A 26,335-nucleotide genomic window follows, 5' to 3' on the forward strand; every position below is an offset into this window, starting at 1 on the left:
GCACCTCACTTATAAAGGTAAATTTACATCATTTCAACAATTAACTAAGAAGCAAAGACAGATTGTGCATGAACACTATATTTAGCAGATCAATAATGTTTTATAGTAGTACACTTACAGAATATCACAATGTTTGTTACAAACATAAGCAATAATGGTCTGATGGTTGCACATAATGTTGGGCGCTGCAGCCTGTGTCATTACACTAAAAGTTTCTGTACACAAATAAATGGAATTAAAATTAAACAAAATTGTAATGTCATTGTATAAATTCAGCATGGCACTATTACATGGATTTCTGCTCAAGTATCTTTGAGTGTCTGCTTGTCATTTTGCTTTCGAACAGCAGAGGCTGAATATGGTAATAGTGTTAAGCCATTGCTGTCAAAGCAATTCAGTAAAGTACAAAAATAGTACTGTTTAATTAAATGTGCAATAAAATGGACACCGTTGACCTTTTTCTTTACCAGATCCTCAATGTTATCAAAACTTTATTATTCACTTAATGCAGAACATGGCAATATTATTCCCAAAGAGGAATAGAAGTTGAATTTTTAAAAAAAAGATGACAAATGGTACCTAAAAACATCAGTTAGTGATCCAACACTTAACTGTGCACCACAAACCAACTTCTAGATATCTCCTTCAATATTTCAATTTTAAAAAATGTGCACTTCAACAACTCACTAAGGCCACTCATGCTATAGATACCTAGGAATATAGTGACATACTGTAATGTACAGCAAACCTATCACAGTGCCCTTAAGGATGTCATTTTGCAATTGGTGACACAGCAAAATAATTAGGACTAACTGCGATGCTGTGGAGGCAAGCAGTGCGAATGGCACCAGTTTAGCATACTTCACAAGGAACTGCTATAACTTCCAAGATGCCAAATAAATTCAGTCAATAGTTAGCAAGGCTGGTTTAAAATTGCCCATCCTGGAACAATCTGATTATGCATTAAGAAATGGTTGGATTACTAGTCAAAAGTTATGTGGTCAGCAGCAAAATGGCTGAAAATATAATTAAAAATAAAAGGCTGCAGCTGCAGAATAACTTCACTTTAACCAATATTTATGGCATTCAGGTGCCGAGACCAATCCTCCTGTCATCAGCATTTGCAAACTTTACTAGACAATGACATGCCATGGCGACTGTTTCTGGTCAGTTCTTTCCTAGTCTTGTATCTATTACATGAATTTTTTTTTCCATTACCTTTACCTCTGAGTTTAACACCTAAATGAAAGTAATTACCCTAATGGTATTACGTGTAGTTACTGGATTGTTTCACAGTATGCTTCTCCCTTGCAGTCCAGGGAATAAAGACTGTACGTGACAATTTAATCCTGTTTTGATCCTCAGCAACCCTGTCCAATTGTAGGCTGAGCTAACAGGAACGATCTGACCACTTCTTCTGTGGATTGCGTGCTGCCATTTACATCCTCAAGGGCATCACTTATGGCAAACTGTCGATCCCGCAGGCGGTTCCAGTTAGACAGAATATTATGATATTCAAATACTTTCTCAAAATTGCCAATAGAGTTGTACAGTTTGATGAGACCTCTGTAATCATATTCCAGTCCACTGTAACCTTCTCCAAATAGCTTCTTTCCTGCAAGTAAGCACATTATACAGAACTTGACTATTTCCAGAATGAACAAGATCAATTATTTTAACTGTGACAACCACACTGCCTGTTACATGAGACATCAAAAATTATATTTAATCTGCCTTTCTTCACAAGATTTTTAGACCATAGCTTAATACTGGATACAAAATGTGGAGAGACAATATTAGGAGAGGTGGTTAACTCTTTAGTTGAATTTATGAGGAACCTCAGATACAGTGGGGAGAGGAAACGTGAGGCAAAGGATTTCCAGAAATAATACTAGAGCATGAGAAAATGTCTGAGTGCTTTATTTCCATTTCCTCATTCCTGTCATTAGTAGTAAAGTTGGAAGAGGAAATGAGATCTGAAGATGACGGAGAAGTTTGAATTTGATACACTGGGAATGGGAGTTAGTTTTATGCAGCATGGAAGGAAATCAGGGACTAACCAGAATGGCATCCATATTGCCACTGTTAAGCTTCAGAAAGTTAAAACTCAACACCAGGTTTAGTCCAAGTTTATTTGAAAGTACTAGCTTTCAGAGTGCTTCAGTGGGCAGGATCAGAAGACAATTTATAGCAAAAGATCAGTGTCATGCAATTAAAATGATATATTGAACAAACCTAGATTACTGTTAAGTCTTTAATCTTTTAGAATGGATTTCAAGTTTCAGTTCATTAAAAGAAGTTCTTGTATTTACATATTAAGTCCCATTCTCGAGATAAATGTTAAGGTTTTATTTTAAAAATGTGACATCTCAGCTCAGACAATGTATTAACAGTGTGAGGTTAGAGACTGTCTGTACTCCAATCTTGAGTTAGCCTGGTTCTATTTCCAAAGTAGGAATTCATAAAATGTCATATGGATTGACTGTCTGCAGACTGTGCTGAAAGTATCTGCAAATACAATTCTGCAAATGTAAATTCACCCCATAGACTTGTGTGTGTGAGCATGCATGAGAGTGAGTGTGTGTGAAGTTCCATGTGCACATACTTGGTAGAGTGTGCCAGAATATAAGCCAGTGAGAGAGAGTGTGGGAGGTGTGCATGTCTGAGAGAGGGTCTGCATGAGTAGGTGAGTATATAGTGTAGTGGGTCACCTGTAGTGTGACATGAACTCAAGATTCCAGGTCACACTACAGGTGATCCCACTACACTATACACTCCCATACACCCACCCTTACATACTCCGCAGACTCAAGCACACACATGCACCCTTTCACACACACACACACACACACACACACTTTCTCCCTCACGTGTGTGTGTGCACAAGTCTATTTGCAAAATTGTATTTGCAGATGGTTACTCATTCAAAATTGAATGTGTAACTACAACATGCTCCAGAGCCATGGAAAGAAAGGCACAGTTGGACAGAAGAATTGAAACTTTTTTGTAAAAAAAAAATTTTCAAACCCAAAGACATGAAAAAGTCAATTAACCTGAATCACATTTAATTTTCTATCAACATCAATAACCCTATAATAATACAAAGGAGCAAAAGGACAAATTAAATATTTGATGAAGTTTGCAAAGCTAGTTACTATAAAAGGTGCTCAATAGTACAAGTGTGGGGGGAGAAAACGTAGTTTGAAACACAGACAGCCAGTCTGACATGTAGAAGGAGAAATCTTAACAGGATTCAAATGTTTGGCATAACCAGGACAAGGCATCCCCATTGACTGGCACCCATTTAGTAGCTTCTGCATTCACTCTCCATTACTGATGCTTAGTGACAGCGTAGACCAGCTACAAGATGCAGATAAACTATTTCCACTAGATAGGGATTCAAAAACTAGAGAGAGCACAGTTTGAGAATCAGGGCCAGACCATTCAGGAGAGATATTAGAAAGCACTTCTACACGTAAAGGGTGATAGCTATTTGGCACTCTCCTCCACAATGGCAGTGGATGCATGATCTATGTTATATTTAAAATTAATAAGTGTTTTTAAGTAGATATTAAGGGATATTGGCTTCAGATACCATTAAGGGAACGAATGGCCTACCTCTCTTCCTACATTCCTATGTTCTGCAGCAACTTACCAAACCTCCTCAGATAGTAACTTCTCAACCTGCAAATTCTACCACCTCGAAGGAGGGAAGTAAATGCATGAGAAAACCGCTACCTGCACAAGTCCCTCCAAGCTACACACCTGACTTGAAGTGTATCACCACTCCTTTACTGCTGCTGTGTCAAAACCCTGCAAATAGGCATCCCTGTTTACCTTCATGACATAAACTTTGTGGCTCAAAGAAGCAGATTATCAGTCTTCAAGGACAATTATATGTGGGCAATAAGTGCTGGTTGAGCTAATCATGTTCAAATAATCTAAAATGAAGGGAAAATAGTGAAAAGATTTATGAACTCGGCTGCTGTCAAGGGTGCCCAGAATTGAGGGAGTGCATATATTTTAGGGAATTACATAGCTAGAGGAAGCGAACGGAGTTAGGAAAGGGTGAGACCATGGTAGAATTGAAAATAAGGAAGGGAATTTAAGTAGTAATACATTGCTAGAGCTAGTATAGGTTGACCAGCCTAGGGATGCTAGATCAACTGTATTTGGTGCCAGTTAAATGGTACAGACATTGGCAGATGGCAGCCAAGCCAGGAAAGCATTGGAAAGATCAAGTCTAGAAGGAATCAAGAAATGGTTGAGGGTTTCTGCACCAGAAACTGGTTTTGTGATAATATCCATGGTCCAGCAATCCAGAATCCCAGACTGGAATGTTCTGAGGACGTGGGTTCAAATCCCACCTTAGGCAATGGTGGAACATAAAATCAGATCTTTTTTTAAAAACAATTGAATTACAAACTAGCCTACTGGCAACCATTTAACTCTATTGTTGTAAAGGTTCATCTGGTTCACTACTGTTCTTTAAGGAAGGAAATCTGCGATTATAACCCAGTTTGGCTTAGTTGTGACTCCATACACTCAACAAGTGGATGACTACACTCCGAAATGGCCAAGCAAGCCATTCAGTTCAAGGGCAATTATGAATGGATAATTAATGCTACCTTTGTGAGCAACACTCATATCCCATGAACAAATTAAAATAAAAATAAGCTGAGGCTGGTGTGGAGTCGATTGCAATCATCGATCTGGAGGAGGTGGTCTTCGTAATAGAACAAATATAATCAGAAACAAATCCTGGAGTTAGTTAAAATCACCTCCCAGGAAAAGCTTTGCTCAGTCATATAGTTAACAGGGAGAAGGATGAAATTGATAGCCAGGGAGCAGGGTTTATGTGAGGTCTAATGACAACATTTCCATTCATCCCAATGTTTATTTCAAGGAAATTTCTACCAAATCACTGCTGCAAGTCCACCAAGCAATATCATAAATCAAGAGAAGTGGCGGTAAGGTAGAGCTGGATGTTGTCAGAGTACATGTGGAATCCTGCATTGTTTTCAGATGGTGTTGAGGGTCTATATTGAGGAGGGGAAAAAAAAAATGAAATAATTCACCAAAAGGATCTTCTCCATCAAGTGAGCACATTCATTCGCTAAAGGTGAAATGTTATTTGCCAAGGCTGTATTTGAAAGTCATACCACAGATATCAGCAATAGGATTCGATATTCAGAATTTTCAGTTTTGAATATTTAATGCATTGATGGTAGCTAGGTAGTGAAATGGTGGTACTTTGCTACTTCATTGTAATTTAAAGTGCTGACAATTTTCCTTTATCATATGTTCTAGAATTTTATAGGTATCAGAGCACCCTCATGTATTTCATAAATACATTTGTAGCTAGCAGGCTATTACTGAAGTTAAGAACTGGAACTCCCAAGTAGAACGTCAAAGCTCAAGTATGTTGGAAAATGGGAATCTTTTCCCTCCTTTTTTTTAAAAAAAAAGTACAACCTTCAAGAGACATTCAAATAAGAAAAGCACATAATGAACATAGGTTTAATTGCTTTCGCATTATATTCTCAGGTGTGGAAAGTACATACCTATAGCTATAGACCTCAGATAAAGTTTTTCAGCATCTTCAAACTGATTCATATCATAGTTATAGAGAGATGCTAGATGCCCCACCGATAATGCCACTTCATAATCTTCTTGGCCCAAGAGTTGCTCCTTAATTTGAATTGCTTTTATATGCATTTCTTCTGCTTCCTATGAAACCAAAAGCATTTATAATAATTAGTTATAATTATAAACACCAATTATAAAATGAACTGTGCCACCAAGCGGATCCCTTTTTTCTAAAAGCTGTTCCTTTTCTCATAGATGGTGCGTCCTTGATTTCTTTTCAGAGGGGTCATAAACCAGGCCAGGCTCTGATCAGACTGGTTTGGTACAGAGATGAAAAGGGTTTTAAGAGGCTTTTTATTTATATGTAAACAACTGAGATTTCAGGCCAAAGTGGTCATGTTTTAGAACTGACCTGTGTAATAAAAGGGGAGTGGTCAGCTCTCTAGCTGAGCAATTCAGTTCAGTCCAGAACTAGTTGGGAGTTCAACAGTGAGCTGTGTGAAAACGGTCTCTCTCTCTCTCTGTCTTTCTGTCCCCTTCTAATGTCAACCTGTAAGAACTGTTCCATTTATACTGGTTTTTAAGGGGGTTTGCTTATTGGGACTGTTGGGTGTATTCAGAACAGCATAATTAAGTCTAGTTTGGATAGACTTGAGTTCTATAGAGGTTCTTTAATCCGTTCTTTGTGTTTCATTGTGTAATTTTGTGAATAAATTTCTATGTTTTAAAACCTAGTAGCAACCTAGCTAGTTTACTCCGGGTAATTTTTACTGTACATTTACTGAAACAAATTGAAAAGCTTTGGTCTGGGTTGCCTGCTCAAGAATGTTTTGGGTGGTCTGGCTTAGTCCATAATAACTGAATAGGCTGAAGATAACTTCTTAGTCCATAACAATCTAAAATAAACTCCGGGAATAGGCTAGCCACCAATATCCACTACAAATCCATCAACTCCCACAGTTATCTTGACTATACACCCTTACATCTTGCCTCCTGTAAAATTTCTATTCCATTCTCCCAGTTTGGAAGTCTCCATTGCTGCTTTTCCAATACTGCCAACTTCAAGGGGGCTTCCAAAAAGTCCATGTTTTCCTCAATCTAGGATTCCTCATCAGCATAGTTAACAGGGCCCTCAGTCATCCCCGACACATCTGCACGTCGGCCCTCGCTCACTCTCTTCTCTCCCACAAGAACAGGATCCCCCTTGTCCTTCCCTATCCTGCCACAACAGCAATAGGATCCTCCTTGTCCTCACCTTGCACCCACCAGCATCCATATCCAAAAGGATAATTAATCACTATTTCTGTCACCTCCAGCAGGATGCCACTACCAGATACATATTCCCCTTCGCTCGCAGATCAGCCTCCCTCTGGGACACCTAGGTCCACTCCTCCTTCACTCCCAATACCCTCCCACAGCACTTTCCCTTGCAATCACAGAAGGTGTAACACCTGCTCATTTATTTCCTCCCTCCTCACTATCCAAGGCCCCAGACACTTTCAAGTGAAGCAGTGTTTACCTGCACTTCACACACAATCTAGTCTACTATATTCACTGTTCACAAAGCAGTCTCTTCTACACTGGAGAGATGAAGTGCAAATAAGGTGACTGCTTTGCAAAAGACCTATGCTCCATCTGCAAAAATGACCCTGTCTGCCACCTCAACACACCACCATGCTCCCCAGCTTATATCGGTCTTGGGCTTGCTGCAGTGCTCCAGTGAAGCTAAGTGCAAGCTAGAAGTACACCTCATTTTCCACTTGGCAACCCTACAGACAAGACTCCATACTGAGGTCAACAATTTCAGGGTTTCAGCACCTTCTCTGAAGAGTCAGAGGGGTATAGCACAGAAACAGATTCTTTGGTCCAACTTGTCCATGCTGACCAAAGATCTTAAATTACTCTAGTCCCATTTGCCAGCAATTGGCCCATATCCCTCCAAACCCTTCCTATTCATACCCATCCAGATACCTATTAAATGCTATAATTGTATCAGCCTCTGGCAGATCACTTCATACACATACCACCCTCTGCGTGAAAAAGTTGCCTCCAGGTCTCTCTCAAATCTCCCTCCCGCATTTCCCCACCCCACCCTAAAACTATGCCCCCTAGTTTAGGATTCCCCAACCCTGAGAGAGACAGTTTGGCTGTGCACCCTATCCATGTCCGTCACGATTTTATAAACCTCTATCAGATCACCCCTCAGCCTCTGACACTCCAGGGAAAGCAACCCCAACCTGTTCAGCCTCTACTTATAACTCAAACCCTCCTCCATCCAGAGACTCACTGATGATGTTACCTAACATGGCGACAAAATGTCTGAAAATGAACCTTCCAGCTCAGTAAGCAAACCTATAACTAGAACCTCAACCCGAGCTACAAACCTTCTCAAAACTCACTAGCACAAACCTTCCACCCCAGCAACATCCTTGTAAATCTTTTCTGAACCCTTTCGAGTTTCAGAACTTCTTTCCTATAGCAGGGAGACCAGAAGTGCACACAGTATTCCAAAAGTGGCCTAACCAATGTCCTGTATGGCTGCAACACAATATCTAACTCCTGTATTCAATGCACTGACCAATACTGACAGACGTACCAAAAACATTCTTCATCAACCAGTCTACCCGAGACTTCACTTTCAAGGAACTTGCATCCCTTTGTTCGGCAACACACCCAGGACCCTACCATTAACTGTACAAGTCCTGACCTGTTTGCAACACCTCACACTTTTATTTAAATTAAACTCCATCTGTCATTCTTTGGCCCATCTGATCAAAGTCTCATTGTACTCCAAGATAACTGTTCTTCCCGGTCTGCTACGCCATGATTTTTTTTTCTTTACTGCCAAGGAGCAAAAAAGATGCAAATAGGTCCAGCATAACTTATCAGTTTCTGGATTAGTGGTGCTGGAAGAGCACAGCAGTTCCCTCATTTCAACAGTTTCCCCATTTCCCCTTCCCCCACCTCACCCCAGTTCCAAACTTCCAGCTCAGCTCTGTCCCCTTGACTTGTCCTACCTGCCTATCTTCTTTTCCACCAATCCACTCCAACCCCCCCCGACCTATCACCTTCATTCCCTCCCCCACTCACCTATTGTACTCTATGCTACTTTCTCCCCACCCCCACCCTCCTCTCACTTATCTCTCCACCCTTCAGGCTATCTGCCTGTATTCCTGATGAAGGGCTTTTGCCCGAAACATCAATTTTACTGCTCCTCGGATGCTGCCTGAACTGCTGTGCTCTTCCAGCACCACTAATCCAGAATCTGGCTTCCAGCATCTGCAGTCATTGTTGGACAGTGATAAGTTATGGTAAAAACAATGAACCTTCAGTTTCAATGGTTCCAAACAGCAAAGCTGGCATTAGGAATGCCTTTTTATGGCCAACATGAATAATTTAAACACGTTCATTTATCCACACAAATAACCAGCGTACAGCTGAAAAATTTCCTAATTTTAAACAATTTAAGTAAATAAAACAAACAGCTTCTATTTAGGTTTGCTGGTAGTTCTACTTTTTTTTGTCAGCAGCTGTAAAAGTACATGGCTTTTCAAGCCAACATACAGACTCTAACTTAATGCGCTTCAATGGCTCAACGTGGAACCAACTTCAGTAACCCTTAAGTTCAAATGTTAAAGAAAGAAGAGAATGTAAACTGAAAACACATTGTTGACTAGGAAAGCTGTACATCATTTACCTTGAACTTCCGCATAGATTGATATAGCCTGCCCAGGTTTCCGTAGTGCTTCGCAGTCTGCACATTGAATTCACCAAAGGCTTTCTTGGCTAACTGAAGTGAAGAAAGGTGCAAATCATGAGCCTCCTGAAGAAGCCGTTGCTCAGTTTCCTTGTTATGACAGTCAATAGCAATCTCCTCCAGTATAAGCGCTGCAAAGAAAACGTGACAAAAATCAACCTGAAAACAGATTTCAGAGGATAGGACTAGTGATAGAAACCTGGAGAATTTATTAATCCGGATGACTAAAAGTAGAAGATCTATCAGGCTGACCACATTCATTTCAAGAAAGCAGCTTAAGAGCAATTAGAAATGTTAGGAAATGCATATTAGCCGTGCCAGCAATACCCTTTTTCCGTAAAATAATTTAGGGAAAAACCGGGTCAGATACTTATTACACACAGTTCCAATTTCAGATACAAATTATGCCAAAAAAATTATGCTTGTCTTATTTCTGTCGCCTATTTTGATACTCCTTTGAAACCCTTAGCATTTTTGGAAAGGAAGAATGTTGAATTCAGGATCACATTTCTATGCTTAAACATATCAGAGAAAACAACGTATTGTTATTCAGATGGAGTAAGAAACAAGTAGTAAGAAATGAAGTAGGGTCAGATGGTGTAGAATCCGTGTGGATAGAATTAAGCAACCGCAACGGTTAAAAGAAAACATAGTTGGAGTTACGCACAGGCCCCCAGACAGTAGTCAGGAGATGGGGCGCAAGATACATATCTTTTCTATCTCCCTTCTGTAAGAAAGGCAAAGTTACAGTGATCATGTGGGATTTCAATATGCAGGTGTACTGGGAAAGTCAAGTTGGTAGTGGATTGCAAGGAAAGGAATTTGTGAAATGTCTACAAAATGGTTTTTGGAGCAGCTTGTGAAGCTCACGAGGAAACAGGCTGAACTGGATTTAATATTATGCAGTGAGGCAAAATTGATAAGGGAGCTGAAGGTGAAGGAACCCTTAGGAGGCAGTGATCATAATATGATTGAATTTACTTTGTAATTTGAGAGGGAAAAGATGTAATACCGTTACCTCTGATTCTAACTGAATAAAAGCAACTATAGAGGCATGAGGGAGGAGCTAGGTAGAATTGACTGGAGAGGAGCCTAGCAGGAAAGACAGTGGAACAGTAATGGCAGGAGCTTTTGGGAGTAATTCAGAAGACACAGCAGAGATTCATGCAGAGGAAAAAGAAGCATGGTACAGGGAGAATGAGGCAGCCATGCTGAATAGGGAAGTCAGGGATAGCATAATACCAAAGAGAAAGCAAATAATGAAGCCAAGGGCAGTGGGAAACCAGAAAATTGGAAAGAGATAGTGGAGGCGTTGGTGGTGATCTTTCAGGAATTGCTATTATCAAGGATGGTCCCAGAGGACTGGAAAATTGCTAATGTGACACCATTCTTTAAAAAGGGAGTAAGGCAAAAAACAGAAATTTACAGACTGATTAGCCTAATCTTGGTCGTGGGTAAGATCCTGGAATCCATTGCAAACGATGAGATTTCTGAATAATTGCAAGTGTGTGGTAAAATAAGGCAGAATCAGCATGGTTTCATGCTAGACTTCTTTGAGGAAGTAACAAGCAGGTTAGATCAAGGAGAACCAATGGATGTTATCCACCTGGACTGCAAGAAAGCCTTTGACAAGGTGCTGCACAAGACGCTATGGAGTAAGGTAAGGGCCCATGGTGTCTGAGGCAAGGTGCTAGCATGGATAGAAGTTTGGCTGTCTGGCAGGAAACTAGAGAGTGGGGATAAAAGGGTCCTTCTCAGGATGGCAGTTGGTGACAAATGGTGTTCCACAAGTCTCAAAGTTGGGACTACAACTTTTCACTTTATGCATTAATGATGTGGATGAAGGAACAGAAGGCATTATGGCTAAAGTTTGCAGATGATACAAAGAAAGGTAGAAACATTGAGGCAGCGGGGAGGCTGCAGAAGGATTTGGCAAGGTTAGGAGAGTGGGCAAAGAAGTGGCAGATAGAGTACAATTGTGGAAACGTGTAAGATTATGCACTTTGGTAGGAAGTATAGATGCACGGACTATTTCCTAAATAGGGAGAAAATTTAGAAGTCTGAAGAGCAAAGAGACTTGCGAGTTCTAGCCCTGTACTCCCTCAAGTTAAACTTGCAGGTGGAGTCAGTAGTTGGGAAGGCAAATGCAATGATGACATTTATTTTGAGGACTTGAATATAAATGCAGGGATGTACTTCAGAGGCGATAGAAGGCTCTGGTCAGATGACATTTGGAGTATTGTGTGTAGTTTTGGGTCCCATGTCTCAGAAAGGATATACTGGCCTTGAAGCGTTTTCAGAAGAGGTTCACGAAAATGGTCCCAGGAATGAAAAGTTTAACATATGAGGAATGTTTGAGGACCTCTGGGTTTATACTCAATGGCTTTTAGAAGGATGAGGGGTATCTAATCAAAGCATACATAATACTGAGTGGCGTGGACAGAGTGGATGTTGTGAATATGTTTCCATTGGTAGGAGAGACTAAGACCCAAGGGCACAGCCTTAGAGTAAGGAGAAGACTTTTTAGAACGGAGATAAAGGAGAAACTTCTTCAGAGAGTGTGGTGAATGTATGGAATTCATTGCCACAGAAAGCTGTGGAGGCCAGGTCAGCGAATACATTTAAGACTGAAATAGATAGGTTCTGGAGTATCAAAGGGATCAAGGGTTATGGAGAGAATGTGGGAGAATGGGATTGAGAAACATATCAGACATGATTGAATGGCAGAGCAGACTCAATGGGCTGAATGGCCTAACTCCTGCTCCTATGTCTTATGGTCTTATGTGAATGGAGATAGACATGACTGACTCAGTTGGAGAAGTATGTTTATTTTTAACATGCTAGTCATTATGTACTGATTTCAGCATCTTGGATGAAAAATATATAAATCCTCAGAGTGCTCTATGAATTACAGACCTCACATTCCTAAATATCACATCACTTTTTTCCCCCACCGCAACTAAAATACCAGAACGAAGGAAAGGGCAGACATATTGAATTATTACATCAGCATTTAGAATGAGAGATGGCATGCCAGACATTCCCAAGGAAACAGATATTGAAGAAAAAATGATTCACCAAAATTAAAGCAAGCAAAACAGCAGTAAATAATATTAAAATAGGCACCAAAATGTGACTCTCACATTTTTAAAAGAACATTTTAAAAGAAGAAAACTAACTGCAGTCTAAAGTCCTTTTGAATTAGGAAAATTTCTTTTCGATTGGAAAACTGCAGGTGTTGAGAAGGGAAACATGGGACCCCATAACACGAATTATTGGCACTAGCAATTACAATGAAGGATAGTGCGATTGAACGTATTGAAATTTTCAGTTGATCAGAAAAGACTAGCGTTGTAAAAGATGGTCATGCCCAAATGGAATGTTTTGGAGGCAGCCAAGACCTTGGGACAGGGAATAGTCTCTGGATGTTATTTATAAATTTCAGAGGAACTGGATAAAATATCCATCATTAAAAAACTGTTAATTCACGTTAAAGACAATGGAATCAAAGTCAAATTTCTGATCAAGTTCAGAAGTTCACTGAGTGGCAGGTGAAAGAGTACGAATATTGTGCAGTACTCCAATTGGCAGGGTTACTAGTGATAGCCTGCAAGGACCCAATTAGTACCTCAACTATGCTTTTTGGCCTGGATATTTCATTAGGCAGATAATTGCTGGAGCAACACTGCCTGGGGTTGTGTTGGGACAGTGCAGAGTCCCAGATGGAGCATATTAGAGTCAGATGTACAGCACGGAAACAGACTGTTCAGTCCAATTTGCCCATGCCAACCAGAATCCTAAATTAATGTAGTCCCATTTGCCAGCATTTGGCCCATATCCCTCTAGACCGTTCCTATTCTCTTATTCATCCAGATATCTTTTAAAGTGTTGTAATTGTATCAGCCTCCGCCATTTCCTCAGGCAACTCATTCCGTACATGCACCCTCCTCTGCGTGAAAAGGTTGGCCTTCAGGTCCATTTCAAATAATTTCCCCTCAGCCTAAACCTATGCAATTTAGTTTTGGGCTCCCCCACCCTGGAGAAAAGACCTTATCTATTTACCTTATGCATGCCCCTCAATTTCATAAACCTATATAAAGGTCACCCCTCCGCCTCTGACGTTCCAGGAAAAATAACCCCAGTCTATTCAGCCTCTCCCTATAAGTCAAACCCTCCAACCCTGGCAACATCCTTGTAAATCTTAACTTCAAGTTTCATAACATCCTTCCTATAGCAGGAGACTAGAATTGCTTGCAGTATTTCAAAAGCAGCCTAACTAATGTCCTGTACAGCTGCAACATGACTTTCCAACTCCGATACGCAATGCTCTCACCAATAAAGGAAAGCATACCAAAAGCTTTCTTAACTGTCCTATCTACCTGTAACTCCACTTTCAAAGAGCTATGAACCTGCAGTCCAAGGTCTCCTTGTTCAGCACCACTCCCCAGGCCCTTACCATTAAGTGTGTAAGTCCTTCCCTGATTTGCCTTTCCCAAAATGGAGCACTTCACATTTATTAAATTAAACTCCCATCTGCCAATCCTCAGCCCATTGGGATCTTGATCAGAGGAGCCATTGTACTCCGAGGTAACTTATTTCTCTGTCCACTCCACCTCCAATTTTGACGTCATCTGCAAACTTACTAACCACACCTCCGATGTTCACATCTAAATAATTTATATAAATTACATCATTTATATTCCTTAGGAAATATCTAAAGACATAGAATACAAGGAGTAGAAGAAATCATTCTTCACATACAAAGCAGTGGTTTAGCTAAACTTGGAGTACTGCAAACAGCTATGGTAATCACCAGGCAATTTTATTTCAAAAGTATTACAGACTTCTGTACTGTTTACATTAAATCAAATAAGTTTTTCACATTAGTTTTCTGCATAATTTTGACTTCTTGGCTTCCATCCAAATATCTACTACTACCAATTTGAGAATATGTGTCAGCTCAAATAGTAGTTCTCAAATTCATTCATAATTACAAATCAGTACACTAACAACTATTCCAAGATAAAATGTTTTGGTTGATCAAACTGAAAATATCGAAAAATGCCACCATGTATTAATTCCAGAGAGTGTGTGGACATATACATGATTCTTTAGAATAAATATATCTAAACTATCTGAGCCAGGTTTCAACACTGTCCACAGCACGAGTGAAGACCGGGTATCCTCAGAAGGATAGAAAAAATTATTAAATTCCTCTATAACTGTGTGTGGAGTTTGCACATTCTCCCACAGTCTAAAGATGTGCACGTTAGGTGAATTGGCCATGCTAAATTGCCCGTAGTGTTAGGTGAAGGGTTAAATGTAGGGGAATGGGTCTGGGTGGGTTGCTCTCCGGAGGGTTGGTGTGGACTTGTTGGGCCGAAGGGCCTGTTTCCACATTAAGTAATTTAATCTAATTTAATAACACCAGCAAGTTGCTACTATATGAGTAGTATTAGCAGAGGCTTTAAGAAGAGCTTGCCTGACAGATACTTAGCCTATCAGGGAGCATACAGACGCAAAACACACAGGAAAAAGAATCATACCTCTAGGAAATCTGTTATTTAGTATTCTACTTCGAAGTTTGTTCCATCGTTAGCTTTTCTTTTAAATGTGCATTTTAATGGTCTTACTATTAGAGAAAAAGACAATAGGCTTGCATGTTCTTTGGTGCTATTCTTAGAAATTAAAAGGATAAAGAGCAAAATATTTTTGTTATACAATTAAAGTATAGTTCCTGCAGACTGAATTTTACATCTATAGTTCAGACAGATAAGTGTTAGATATTCAAAGTTCAAAAATACTGAGTCATAAGATTTGAACAAAATTCTAATAAACAGACCTTTAACCCTTTTAGAAGAAGCCAACAATAAATGGTCTTCAGGAAGGATATGAGTGATGATGTCTATGGCACGTTCAGCATGGAATCTGTAAGGAATCAAAAAGCATATTCTTAACTTTAAAAAATGAATATTGTTACCATCAGGGTAGAAGACATGTAAACTCCAAAGTGTTACTTCATTTTTGTTAAAATATGGGTGATGAAGTCTGTTTGACAGGGGAAAGGAAAGAGAAAGGAAAGAAAAAAAATCTAAATCTAGTTGGAGCAGACACAGATCCAAATGCACAAATATAAGCTCTAATACAAAATATTATATATGCCAGATTTACATCCTGATTTACACTGTTCTCATCAGAGGTGAAAGCAATATTTGAATTATGTCACCCCTTCTCAATCTAATTAAAATGCTGAAAAAAAATGCAAAAAAGTTTCCATTCCAACTGATGAGCATTTTTAACTTGCTATTTTATTAGCAATAGAAAATAGTGTCGACATGTAACAAATTAGGTAACTTACAGTGCATTGTCAAACTTCCCAGAACTATACTGATGTACGTAAGAAGAATAGGCCAGGTCTTCATGAGCTGTTGCTACGTGGATGTTCTTGCCTCCAAATACTGACTGCCGGATATCGAGTGCTGTCTATTGTTCAAATTTAAAGTTTAAAATTAACTTGGATAAGTTGCAACACCACCCACTTGTAAAATTCTTCAGACAAAACAGTTGTAAATATCAACAAAAAAGAAATAAACTAATTTTATATATATATATATAATATATATACTCTCTGTGCCTGCTTAAATGGAGTAAGTCTGCATGACCTCAAAAGTTATGTTATGGCTCAATTGAAAAATCACAAACAGTGAAGCTCAAATCAAGCTGCCATTTGCTTAAAATAAAAAAAACCCAAGTTAGAGGACAGCTACAGATTGTGCCTGGGTTACAAGCAGTTCCTTTCTTGCATCCATTCACAAGTTGATTTGTACGCATGTCAGATCTTTAAAATTACACCCTCAATACAGGATCACATTTGTAAGTAGGATATTTGTAAATTGGGGAACCCCTGTATCGTAATTGAGCAAGTTTTAATGGCTTATAAGTCAATATCATTTTGGCACTGTAGCATTGTTCCAACACTTTATTAAATTTTCATTGGCTAGCCAATGTCTCAACTGGAGAATTTTAATAACAATGACATTAGTTAGCACTTAAACAAAATCATGTAATAAAAAAGGAAAAATATTTAAAGCCTTCCTGAAAAATAAATATTGACAAAAGTGACCAACTGCTTTTTCCTCACTGTAAAACAAAGACTACATTAATCATTGGTGACTTTAATGTTCATGTAGATTGTCAAAATCAAAGGTATCCACAAGGAAGAATTAATAGATTGTATTTAGGATAGTTTCCCTGAACAAATGGATCCAACCATGCATCAGGCTACTTTAGATCTAGCAATGTGAAATAAGGCAAGTTTAATAAAGGATCTCAAAATAAAAGATTGTTTAGGAAATTGTGATCGTAACATGGTGGAATTTAGCATTCTTGTTGACAGTGATAAAACTTCACAGGCAATTCTGCTAAACCTAAACAAAAATTACCAAAGAATGAGGGCAAGGTAGGCTGGAGTGGACTAGGAAATAAGTTTAGCAGAGAAAAATGGTTGATAAAGAAGACAGCTTGCATTTATATAATCATACATGACAAAGAAAGAAACAGATGAGGCAAGATGGAAGTGACCAAAATCCTGCACAAGAAACATGTATTGAATGAAAACAAAAATAAAGTGAGAGATTTCAGGAATGGAATTCCACAGCAAATTAAGCAAGATGTCAGGAGTCACACTATTGGTTCAGGAGGGCAGGAAGTATTTTGAGGGGAAAGAGGGTTACTGTAGGACTAGAACACAGAGTCACAAAGGGAATTAAAAGCATTTAAATTAGAATGAATAGTAACAATTTCAGGTGCAAACAATTAGACTCAATATAGTTAGCAAGGAGATGATAAAGGAAGAACTTGGTCTGGGAGCAAAAAATGGGCAACTGAGGTTTTGAAATGAAATGGAGACGAAAGAAATACAGGTTAGTTACAAGCAGGTAGCCACAACTAATCGACTATGAATTGTGGACAAGAGTGATAAATATATATATTTAAATATGTAGGGGCTTATCATCTGATATGTAATGGAAGCCAAAGCTCAAGCTCGAAAGCGAGACTCAAAGTGATACACTATTGCAGACTAAAGTCATGGGGAAACAATAAAATCCAGTTACAAGTAGAAGTTCCATTTGAAATAAGAGGACAGGATGGATGCATCACTAGCAAAAGGTGGGAGCAAGTGTGTAGCAGGACAAAAGTTGTTAGCTTTGGGCTTTCTATTTTTTGATTTAAAGAAAGTACAGCTGATTCAAGATCGAATACAGTCCAATAATATGCTTCCAATTTGCAGACTTAAGAACATAATTGACAATTTAAAATACACCTTAACTGGCAACAAGAAAAATTCCAACATACCTGATAAATAGCAACTGATTGACAAATATTATCTACGTTGAGCAAGTAAAATCCATAATCTAAGAGGGTATCAGAGTATTTGGGATGCTTTTGACCAAAATGCTCCCTACAAGAAAAATGACATTTCTGTAGTAAATATTCAAAACATGCAATGGTGTTTGAAGTACTAAAGTATGTTGAAACGAAAAAGCAAGTCCTCTGCTTCAACAAAAGGGCAAATGTTATTCATACTATCTTATCAAAACTGTCATTCCCTCTCATTCAATTTCTATACCTGTTTTGTAAAGCTTATTTTTTGTTCAAGATTTCTTCATTTCAGGTATAACACTTCTTCAGGGAGGAAAGGTTATACCCGAAATGTTGACTTATCAACCTCATCGTGCTGCCTGGCTTGCTGTATTCTTCCAGCTTCCTGCTGGTCTACTCTGCATTCTAGCATCTGCAGGTTTTTTTTGTCTCTATCACTGTCTCTTCATGTCCAGTTTATTTTGTTTCTTGTTATCACAGAAAATGCAACATAATGTACATATAAATTTAAAGGTGGAGGCCATTCATTCCCTTCAAGTCTGCTCTGCCATTTAAAAAAGGTAACAGCTGATCTGATCAGTAATTTTTTCACTAACTCTTGACTAGCCAAGCAGTCAAAAGGTAATCTACTACTGCCTTAAAGATAGAGTAAGACTGTCTCCACTGTCCTCTTGGGAAAATGGTTCATCCCTGACTTAAATAGAAGTCTTTTTAAAATTCTACAGCCAAGTTCTCATCTCTCCCACAAGGGGAAATATCCTTCTAGCATCCATTATCAATTCCTAGCTAGATCTTAAAAGTCGCAATAAAATTATCTTGCACTTCTCTAAATTGGACATACTGTCAGCATGGAGAAAGTGAGGACTGTAGATGCTGGAGACCAGAATTGAAAAACATGGTGCTGGAAAAACACAGCAGGCCAGGCAGCATCCGAGGAGCAGGAGAATCGACGTTTCGGGCATAAGCCCTTCTTCAGGAATGAGGCTGGTGTGCCAAGCGGGCAGCCTTATCAACTTTTCAAGTCAGACAGCAATCCTCAATCCAGTTATCAGTTGACTGTTAACCTTCTCATAATTATTTCCAATACTCTAATATCCTTTCTTAGATGCGACCAAAATTTAGAGTTAGTTCTCCAAATATGGTCTTACCAATGCCCTGTCCAGATGTGCTTTAGCAGGATTTGAATCTGGGTTCCTATAACAGTAGCAGAGTTCCTGGATCAAATAGTCTAGCGATGTTATCACTAGACTATTGCCAGCTCAGTTGTTGGTAGGACAGTTAAGTAAAACGTAACAGAAAAGTGATTAGGACAGACACCAGTCTGGCTATTACTGACAAGAAGATCTAAGAGAACCCTGTAATTTAGATTAAGATTCTCTCGAATTATGTTTGCATGGAAACTTACCGTGCTAAATACACAGCATGTTTTATTAACTGCTCTGCTTTCTTGAATTCCCGTTTCACTACGCAAGCCTAGGGAACAGAAATAATTCAATTACAAAAGTGCAAATGACTTGATTTTAGTATCCCTAATAATGTGAATTAGATTCACAGTTATACAGCACAGAAACAGACCCAACTCATCCATGACGACCAAGTTTCCTAAACCGTACTAGTCCTATTTGCCAGCTTTTGTCCCACATCTGAATTTTGTTATTGAAAGAATTAAAAACAAAAATAATACTTGTTTCTTCCTTTCACATCATGAAAAATATCCCAACTAGACAGATGTGTTTAGCTAATTATACCTGACACTAATTAATCAGAGTAAGATTAAATAAAGTGCATATCATCACACCAATTTGTAGAACAGAAGAGGAAAGTACATTTGTTTTTTTTAAAATGATGGCTTAAATGTTTAACAAATTAAAAATGCAAAATAATTAATTCTTGAAAGTTCTGTCTATTCAATTTCAAAATGCATCAACTTTACCTCATAACTGCAAATTACTTACTTTTGAAGCTTGCCTCAAAACATCAACTGCTACTTTCACAGGCAAGCCAACTGTGATTTCCTTCATGGCTTCTACACACCACTTATAAGCCTAGAAAAACAAGTGCATGGTAATTACCATTTAAATAGGATATACAACACTTGTCAACTTTCTACTATACTGTAGTACATTAATACTAACTCCAATAAGGTAGGACATTGCACATAATCAAGATTACAATACAATACACACACCAAGTTCATTAAGTGGGGAATGCAGGAGCAATCCAGTGCATAGTGGTACTATAAAACATTTCCCAAAGTAACCTGGCTACCTGAAATCTTAAGCTCTCACTCTGATTACAACATCCACCACTCTAGCCAAATCTAAAAATGGTAACCATCCTAGTCAAAAAAAAGTTATACCAAGTCCCGATAAAGAGATGACACTACTTAATGCCTTGACATTTAAACATAGATGTAGACTCAATCCTTTGATCTTCCCAGGAAGTTAGCACAATATCCCCAAGAAAGAAAATCTACATTGTAAACATACCAATCACATTTGCCTGCTTATACTACTTTAAAACCAATTCAAAACGCATCTGTGAAAGTAAACTTAGATAAAAGACAATGTAACAGTAATGTGGGGTACAACACAATTTCAGGCAAGACATTAGTCGTAACCTCATTTCAACCACAACTTTGAGATGTCCCGAAGATGTGAAAAGTGCAATGTAAGTGATCTTCATTCTTTTTTGTATACCCACGCTTGAATCTCAATAATTTGCATTCTTAGATTGTTACGGTCAAGGCCCACATTAGAGACTTGAGCAAATAATCTAGAGTTTGTCATTGCAGCATAAAGGCAATATATTTCTGGCTTTTTAAATGAGGCAATTAAAATCCTGGCTCTGATTTTTTTTACTTAAGTCACTTGAAAGAACAAAGCAACATTGAAATGAAATAATGGGAGGCTCTCTACTGCTCATAATCAATATCTATTCCTCAACTAAGTCCACAAAATGATTATCCGACTCCCTGCTACTTGTGGAACCTTGCTCCGTGCAAGCTGACTACATGTTTTCCTACATTATAACAGGGAATGCACTTAAAAACTATTCTCTGATACATTTTGCAATGTTATAAGGATATGGAAACAAGCTTGTTTTCTCAAACACTTTGCAAATCAAAGTTTCCAAAACCTTTAAACAAAATTTGAAAATCTGTATCTTGATAATTCTATCCAAATATTATAGTGACAAATCGTTCAAACATGGTACTTCAAATGTACTATGGTGAATTTAGAAGTCAGTTTACAGTACTGATATGAACAAATATCTTAGATTCATTTTCTACTCTCTCAAACATAATTACTCACACCGATATTACAGGGATCTGCCAAGTAGACAAGCTATTCGAACAAGGCCTAAACCTGAAGCTGTCTCAACACAGTGCAATAGAAGCAAGCAGATCAGGGGGCATCCAAGAGAAATGAATACAGTGAAACTTCTGTTAATTTTCTCCTTACTATGTCAAGACACCGGATCAATTTTCACTTACTGTATAGAGAGAGATCAACTGCTGCAGACTTTACCTGACGTAGAATCACACAGCATGGTGATTGTATATACAGTTATACATTTCTTGAAACAAACAAGTCATATACACATTACAGACATTTTGGTCATCAACTCCAGTATTCTGAACCTACCTCATCATAATGACTTTTAGCAAAGAGTAATGCACATAGCTCTCCAAAGAGTGCTGCTCTATTTGCCTGGTGACCATGTTTTGCCAGTTTATCGATGTAGGTTTGGGCGAGTTTGTAGGTCTCTTCCCCCAAGTGGTACTTACAATTGCCATTGCGCACGTGGAGTAACCTTGAAACCAAACAAATTGGGAGTCAGAAATCATAATATCTGAAAGACATAACCCAAAATCTATTACTCACAGTGATCATTTTTAGCATCCCAGGCCACCAATGTTCTTGCACTGATAGAACAAAAGTGATGTACTGAAAATTGCAAGGAAATTTGGACATATCCAGGTCTCTCAGATGCCTCATAAGTTCAGAATTATTTGATTAAGGCTTAAAGCTTCTACTTGATTAGAACATAGAACATAGAAAAGTACAGCACAGAACAGGCCCTTTGGCCCACAATGTTGTGCTGAGATTTAATCTTAATGTCAAATATAATAACTTAACCTATGCATCCCTCAACTCACTGCTATCCACGTGCATGTCCAGCAGTCGCTTAAATGTCCCCAATGACTCTGCTTCCACCACCACCGCTGGCAACGCATTCCATACATTCACAACTCTCTGCATAAAGAACCTACCTCTGACGTCTCCTTTATACCCTCCTCCTAATATCGTCAAACTATGACTTCTGGTACCAGTCAATCCTGCCCTGGGAAACATCTCTGGCTATTGATTATATATTCCTCTCATTATTTTATACACTTCGATCAGGTCTCCTCTCTTCCTCCTCCTCTCCAGAGAGGACAGTCCGAGCTTATTCAACCTTTCTTCATAAGGCAAGCCCTCCAGTCCAGGCAGGATCCTGATAAACCTTCTTTGCACCCTCTCCAAAAGCCTCTGTATCTTTCCAATAGTAGGGCAACCAGAACCTGACACAATATTCCAAGTGTGGTCTCACCAGGGACTTGGAGAGCTGCAGCAAAACCTCACAGCTCTCAAACTCGATCCCCCTGTTAATGAAAGCCAAAACACTACATGCTTTCTTAACAACCCTATCCACTTGGGTGGCAACTTTGAGGAATCTATGTACTTGCACACCCAGATCCCTCAGTTCCTCCACACTGCCAAAATCCTGACTCTAATCCTATATTCAGCATACGAGTTCGACCTTCCAAAATGCATCACTTCACATTTATCCAGGTTGAACTCCATCTGCCATTTCTCTGCTCAGCTCTGCATTCGGTCTATGCCGCGCTGCAGCCTGCAATAGCTCTCTATACTATCGACGACACCTCCAACCTTAGTGTCACCTGCAAGTTTACTAACCCACCCTCAACCTCTTCATCCAAGTCATTTATAAAAACTACAAAGAGCAGAGGCCCAAGAACAGAGCCCTGAGGGACCCCACTCAACACTGACCTCCAGGCAGAATACTTACCATCTACAACCACTCTCTACCTTTTGTCAGCCAGCTAATTCTGAATCCAGATAGCCAAGTCTCCCTGTATCCCATATTTCTGACTTTATGAATGAGCCAACCATGGGGAACCCTATCAAATGCCTTGTTGAAGTCCACAGACACCACATCCACTGCTCGACCCTCTACCTGACTATCACCTCCTCAAAGAGCTCAATAAGATTTGTGAGGCATGACCTGCCCCTCACAAAGCCATGCTGACTGCCTTTAATCACACTATGCCAGGGATTTCCCTATTACCCGTTTTGAAAAGAGGAACAACATTCGCCGCCTCCTTCCAATCCTCCAGTACGACTCCTGTGGAGAGTATTCTCACAAGCTTAGCAACCTCCTTTCTCACTTCCCGGAGCAGACTAGGATAAATCTGGTTTGGCCCTGGAGACTTATCAATCTTAAATGTTTTCCAAAATTTACAGCACATCAACTTCAATCAATCTTGATCTGGTCAAGACTGTATCCCAGATCCTCTAAATTTTCATTTAGAGCAAGTTCCCTTTCCTTGGTGAAAACTGAAGCAAAAAAAAACTGATTAGGGCTTCGCCTATCTGCTCAGACTCCACGCACAAGTTCTCTACGCTATCCCTGATCGGCCCCACCTTCTCCCTGATCATTCTCTTATTCCTCACGTATGAGTAAAATGCCTTTGGGTTCTCCCTAATCCTAATTGCGAACCCTTTTTCATGCCCCCTCCTGGCTCTCCTCAGTTCAATTCTGAGCTCCTTTCTAGCTAGCCTGTAATCCTCTAAAGCTGTGCTAGATCCTTGCTTCCTCCACCTCACATAAGTTGCCTTCTTCCTTTTGACGAGAAGTCCCTCTGTTCTCGTCATCCAAGGTTCCTTAATCTTACTCCTTCTTACCTGTCTCAGAGGAACAAATTTGTGCATCACTCGCAATAACTGCTCCAACTGTCTGCTGTGCCCTTTCTGTGGAACAATTGCTCCCAGTCTGTACTTCCCAACTCCTGTCTGATAGCGTCATAATTTCCTTTTCCCCAATTAAATATCTTCCCTCGGTAACTGCTCCTTTCACTCTCCAAGGCTATGCTAAATGTGAGGCAGTTGTGATCACTATCACCAAAGTGCTCTCCCACCACGAGATCTGACACCTGTCCTGGCTCATTGCAGAGCACCAAATCCAAAGTGGCCTCTCCCCTTGTCAGTCTGTCTACATACTGAGTAAGGAAACCCTCCTGAACACACCTGACAAAAACGGCTCCATTCAAACCATATGCACTTAGGAAGTTCCAGTCGATATTGGGGAAGTTGAAATCACCCATAACAACAACCCTGCTACTTTTGCACTTTTCCAAAATCTGCTCACCTATGAGATTTTCAATCTCTCTACTGCTATTAGGTGGCCCGTAGAAAACCCCAAATGGCTGTTGCCTTCCTAACTTCCACCCATACTGACTCAGTAGACAAACCTTCCTCAACAACCTTAGTTTCTGCAGCTGTGATGTTCTCTCTGATTAGCAATACTACATCCCCTCCTCTTTTTCCACCCTCCCTGTTCTTTCTAAACGTTCTAAACCCTGGAACATCAAGCAACCATTCCTGCTCCTGTGAAACCCACGTCTCTGTCATGGCCACAACATCGTAGCCTCAAGTACTGATCCATGCTCTAAGTTCATCACTCTTATTTCAAACACTCCTTGCATTAAAGCAGACACACTTTAACCGATCCCTTTGTTTCATTGCGTGAGAAGCCTTCCTGATAGATTCAATATATCCTGTCACTGTCCCATCTGCAACTGACCCCCTCTTAGACATGTGGCTCTGATGCCCACCCCCTGCCAAACTAGTTTAAACCCTCCCGAATCACATGATTGTTTATGTTGACTCCACGACAGTTTTTGTGTTCTAGGAAAAGCTAATGATATTGTCAGGAAATTTTCAAGTGTATATTATGACCAGAATTCAACACAAGCTGAATCAATGGAAGTCTGGAATTGTGTGACTGTTAGCAAAATGTCAAGTTTTGAACAATGTATGATGTTGGGTTCAGTACGATGTGTCTTGTACATGCCTAATCATTTGAAATGCCCGTTGTTGCCATTTTTGTTCCTCACTGCACAAGTACAGAACATGTACTGCATTTACCGTATGTTGTGGTGCCTTCACCGGTTCTTCTGAATGATTAGCTGAAAACTACTTTAGTGAAGTGAGCCACAAATACAAACTGATTTTTTAAAATGAATAAACAGTACACAATTCTCAAAGAAATAAACAATTAAAACTAGACTATTAATGTGAAAGTCCATTTTAAAGTTAGCAGATGTTTTGGTGCACTGTGACAAGTTGCTACTCTTGCTCTATCATGATGGTGGGGGAGGGAGATGAGACAAATGAGAGAACACAAATGTACCTTTGATCTCTTAAATGCACATGATCATGTGATAGGCTTGCTAAGGCGTTTCGTCATTTATGATTTCAAATGGTCTTACCCAGCGAACCATGAAGATTTCACATGCTTTTCATTTGTCAATTAAACTGGCAGTTGGTGGATGAGGAACAATCAAATTTAGCAAATTTAAAATGAAAAATCCCTTTGCTGAAAGGACAGGATGTTTCGTGCTCTTGCCTGTCTAATCCACAAGCTTCTGAAAATAGGAGCCTGTGAAGTTCCTGACCTACACCATTCTTCCAAAAAATAAACCTTAAGCTTAGGTGACATTGTTGGGGAAAACAAAACAAGTCAACTAAGTAGGATACTAGAACAAGAACAATTATTCCTCAACTACAACGTACTGCACCAGAGGCCAAGAGTCATCTTCCACTGCAGAGTGCTATTATATACAATCTAAAATGAATAGATTCGACAAGGATTGAGATAACAGTATAATATTTAAAAATTATAGTTACTACACCTGGCGTTTCTACATGTATCATAACGTTAAAATGCTTCTGGATGAAATATGTTTCATAGCCTCTTAATGCAATATTGCAGATGAGAAAAACAATATTTAGGTTGAATAGACTGCAAGTCCTAGAAACAGAATTGAAAATACTAAAGTTCCCACTATGAAAATGTTACCTAAATGGCATAAGATTACAATTAAGCATATTTTTAAGAAGTGTAATAGTCTATGCTTACACTACATGTTAACAGAATCTTAATGTACATTCTGAACTTTTACTTGAATAGATTCCTTTATGATTCAGCCACTTAGTAAACCAATCAGTAAGTTCACAGTAACTGACAACATTCCTAATATGAACTGGAATCTTTAATGCTGATTACTCTTTAAAAGGATTAAAATATTTGCTCAGTATCCAAGAACCAAACTGTTGTATCCAGGTGAAATTTCAGATCAAAGATTCCTTTCTGTATTCTGAGAAAAGTAACAGTCAAGCAAGCTGTTCACTTCAAGAGCAATGAGAGAGGCCAACAAATGCCAGCCTTGCCCAATGATGCCCCCCTCCTGTGACAGAACTTTTGCGGAATTTAAACTGGAAGTTTTTTTTAATTTTTGTAATTGGTTTACCTTGGATA

The 26,335-nt window shown here is 39.2% G+C and overlaps 1 protein-coding gene across 1 annotated transcript in view; it reads right to left on the bottom strand.

Moving 5' to 3' along the window:
• Positions 1-60: 60 nt before the first annotated feature.
• appbp2 (amyloid beta precursor protein (cytoplasmic tail) binding protein 2) overlaps positions 61-26,335 on the bottom strand; it is a 90,294-nt gene continuing 64,019 nt past the window's right edge. Inside the window, exons 5-13 of the mRNA XM_072589626.1 lie at positions 21,376-21,544; positions 19,684-19,773; positions 19,134-19,201; positions 17,702-17,807; positions 15,705-15,829; positions 15,189-15,274; positions 9,287-9,477; positions 5,565-5,730; positions 61-1,615 (exon numbers count right to left, since the gene is read on the bottom strand). Coding sequence (XP_072445727.1) covers positions 1,362-1,615; positions 5,565-5,730; positions 9,287-9,477; positions 15,189-15,274; positions 15,705-15,829; positions 17,702-17,807; positions 19,134-19,201; positions 19,684-19,773; positions 21,376-21,544 — 1,255 coding nt within the window. The 3' untranslated portion in view covers positions 61-1,361. The remainder of the gene's footprint in view (positions 1,616-5,564; positions 5,731-9,286; positions 9,478-15,188; positions 15,275-15,704; positions 15,830-17,701; positions 17,808-19,133; positions 19,202-19,683; positions 19,774-21,375; positions 21,545-26,335) is intronic.

This window comes from Chiloscyllium punctatum, chromosome 19 (assembly GCF_047496795.1).
Source record: "Chiloscyllium punctatum isolate Juve2018m chromosome 19, sChiPun1.3, whole genome shotgun sequence".
In the NCBI taxonomy this organism is placed as follows: domain Eukaryota; kingdom Metazoa; phylum Chordata; class Chondrichthyes; order Orectolobiformes; family Hemiscylliidae; genus Chiloscyllium; species Chiloscyllium punctatum.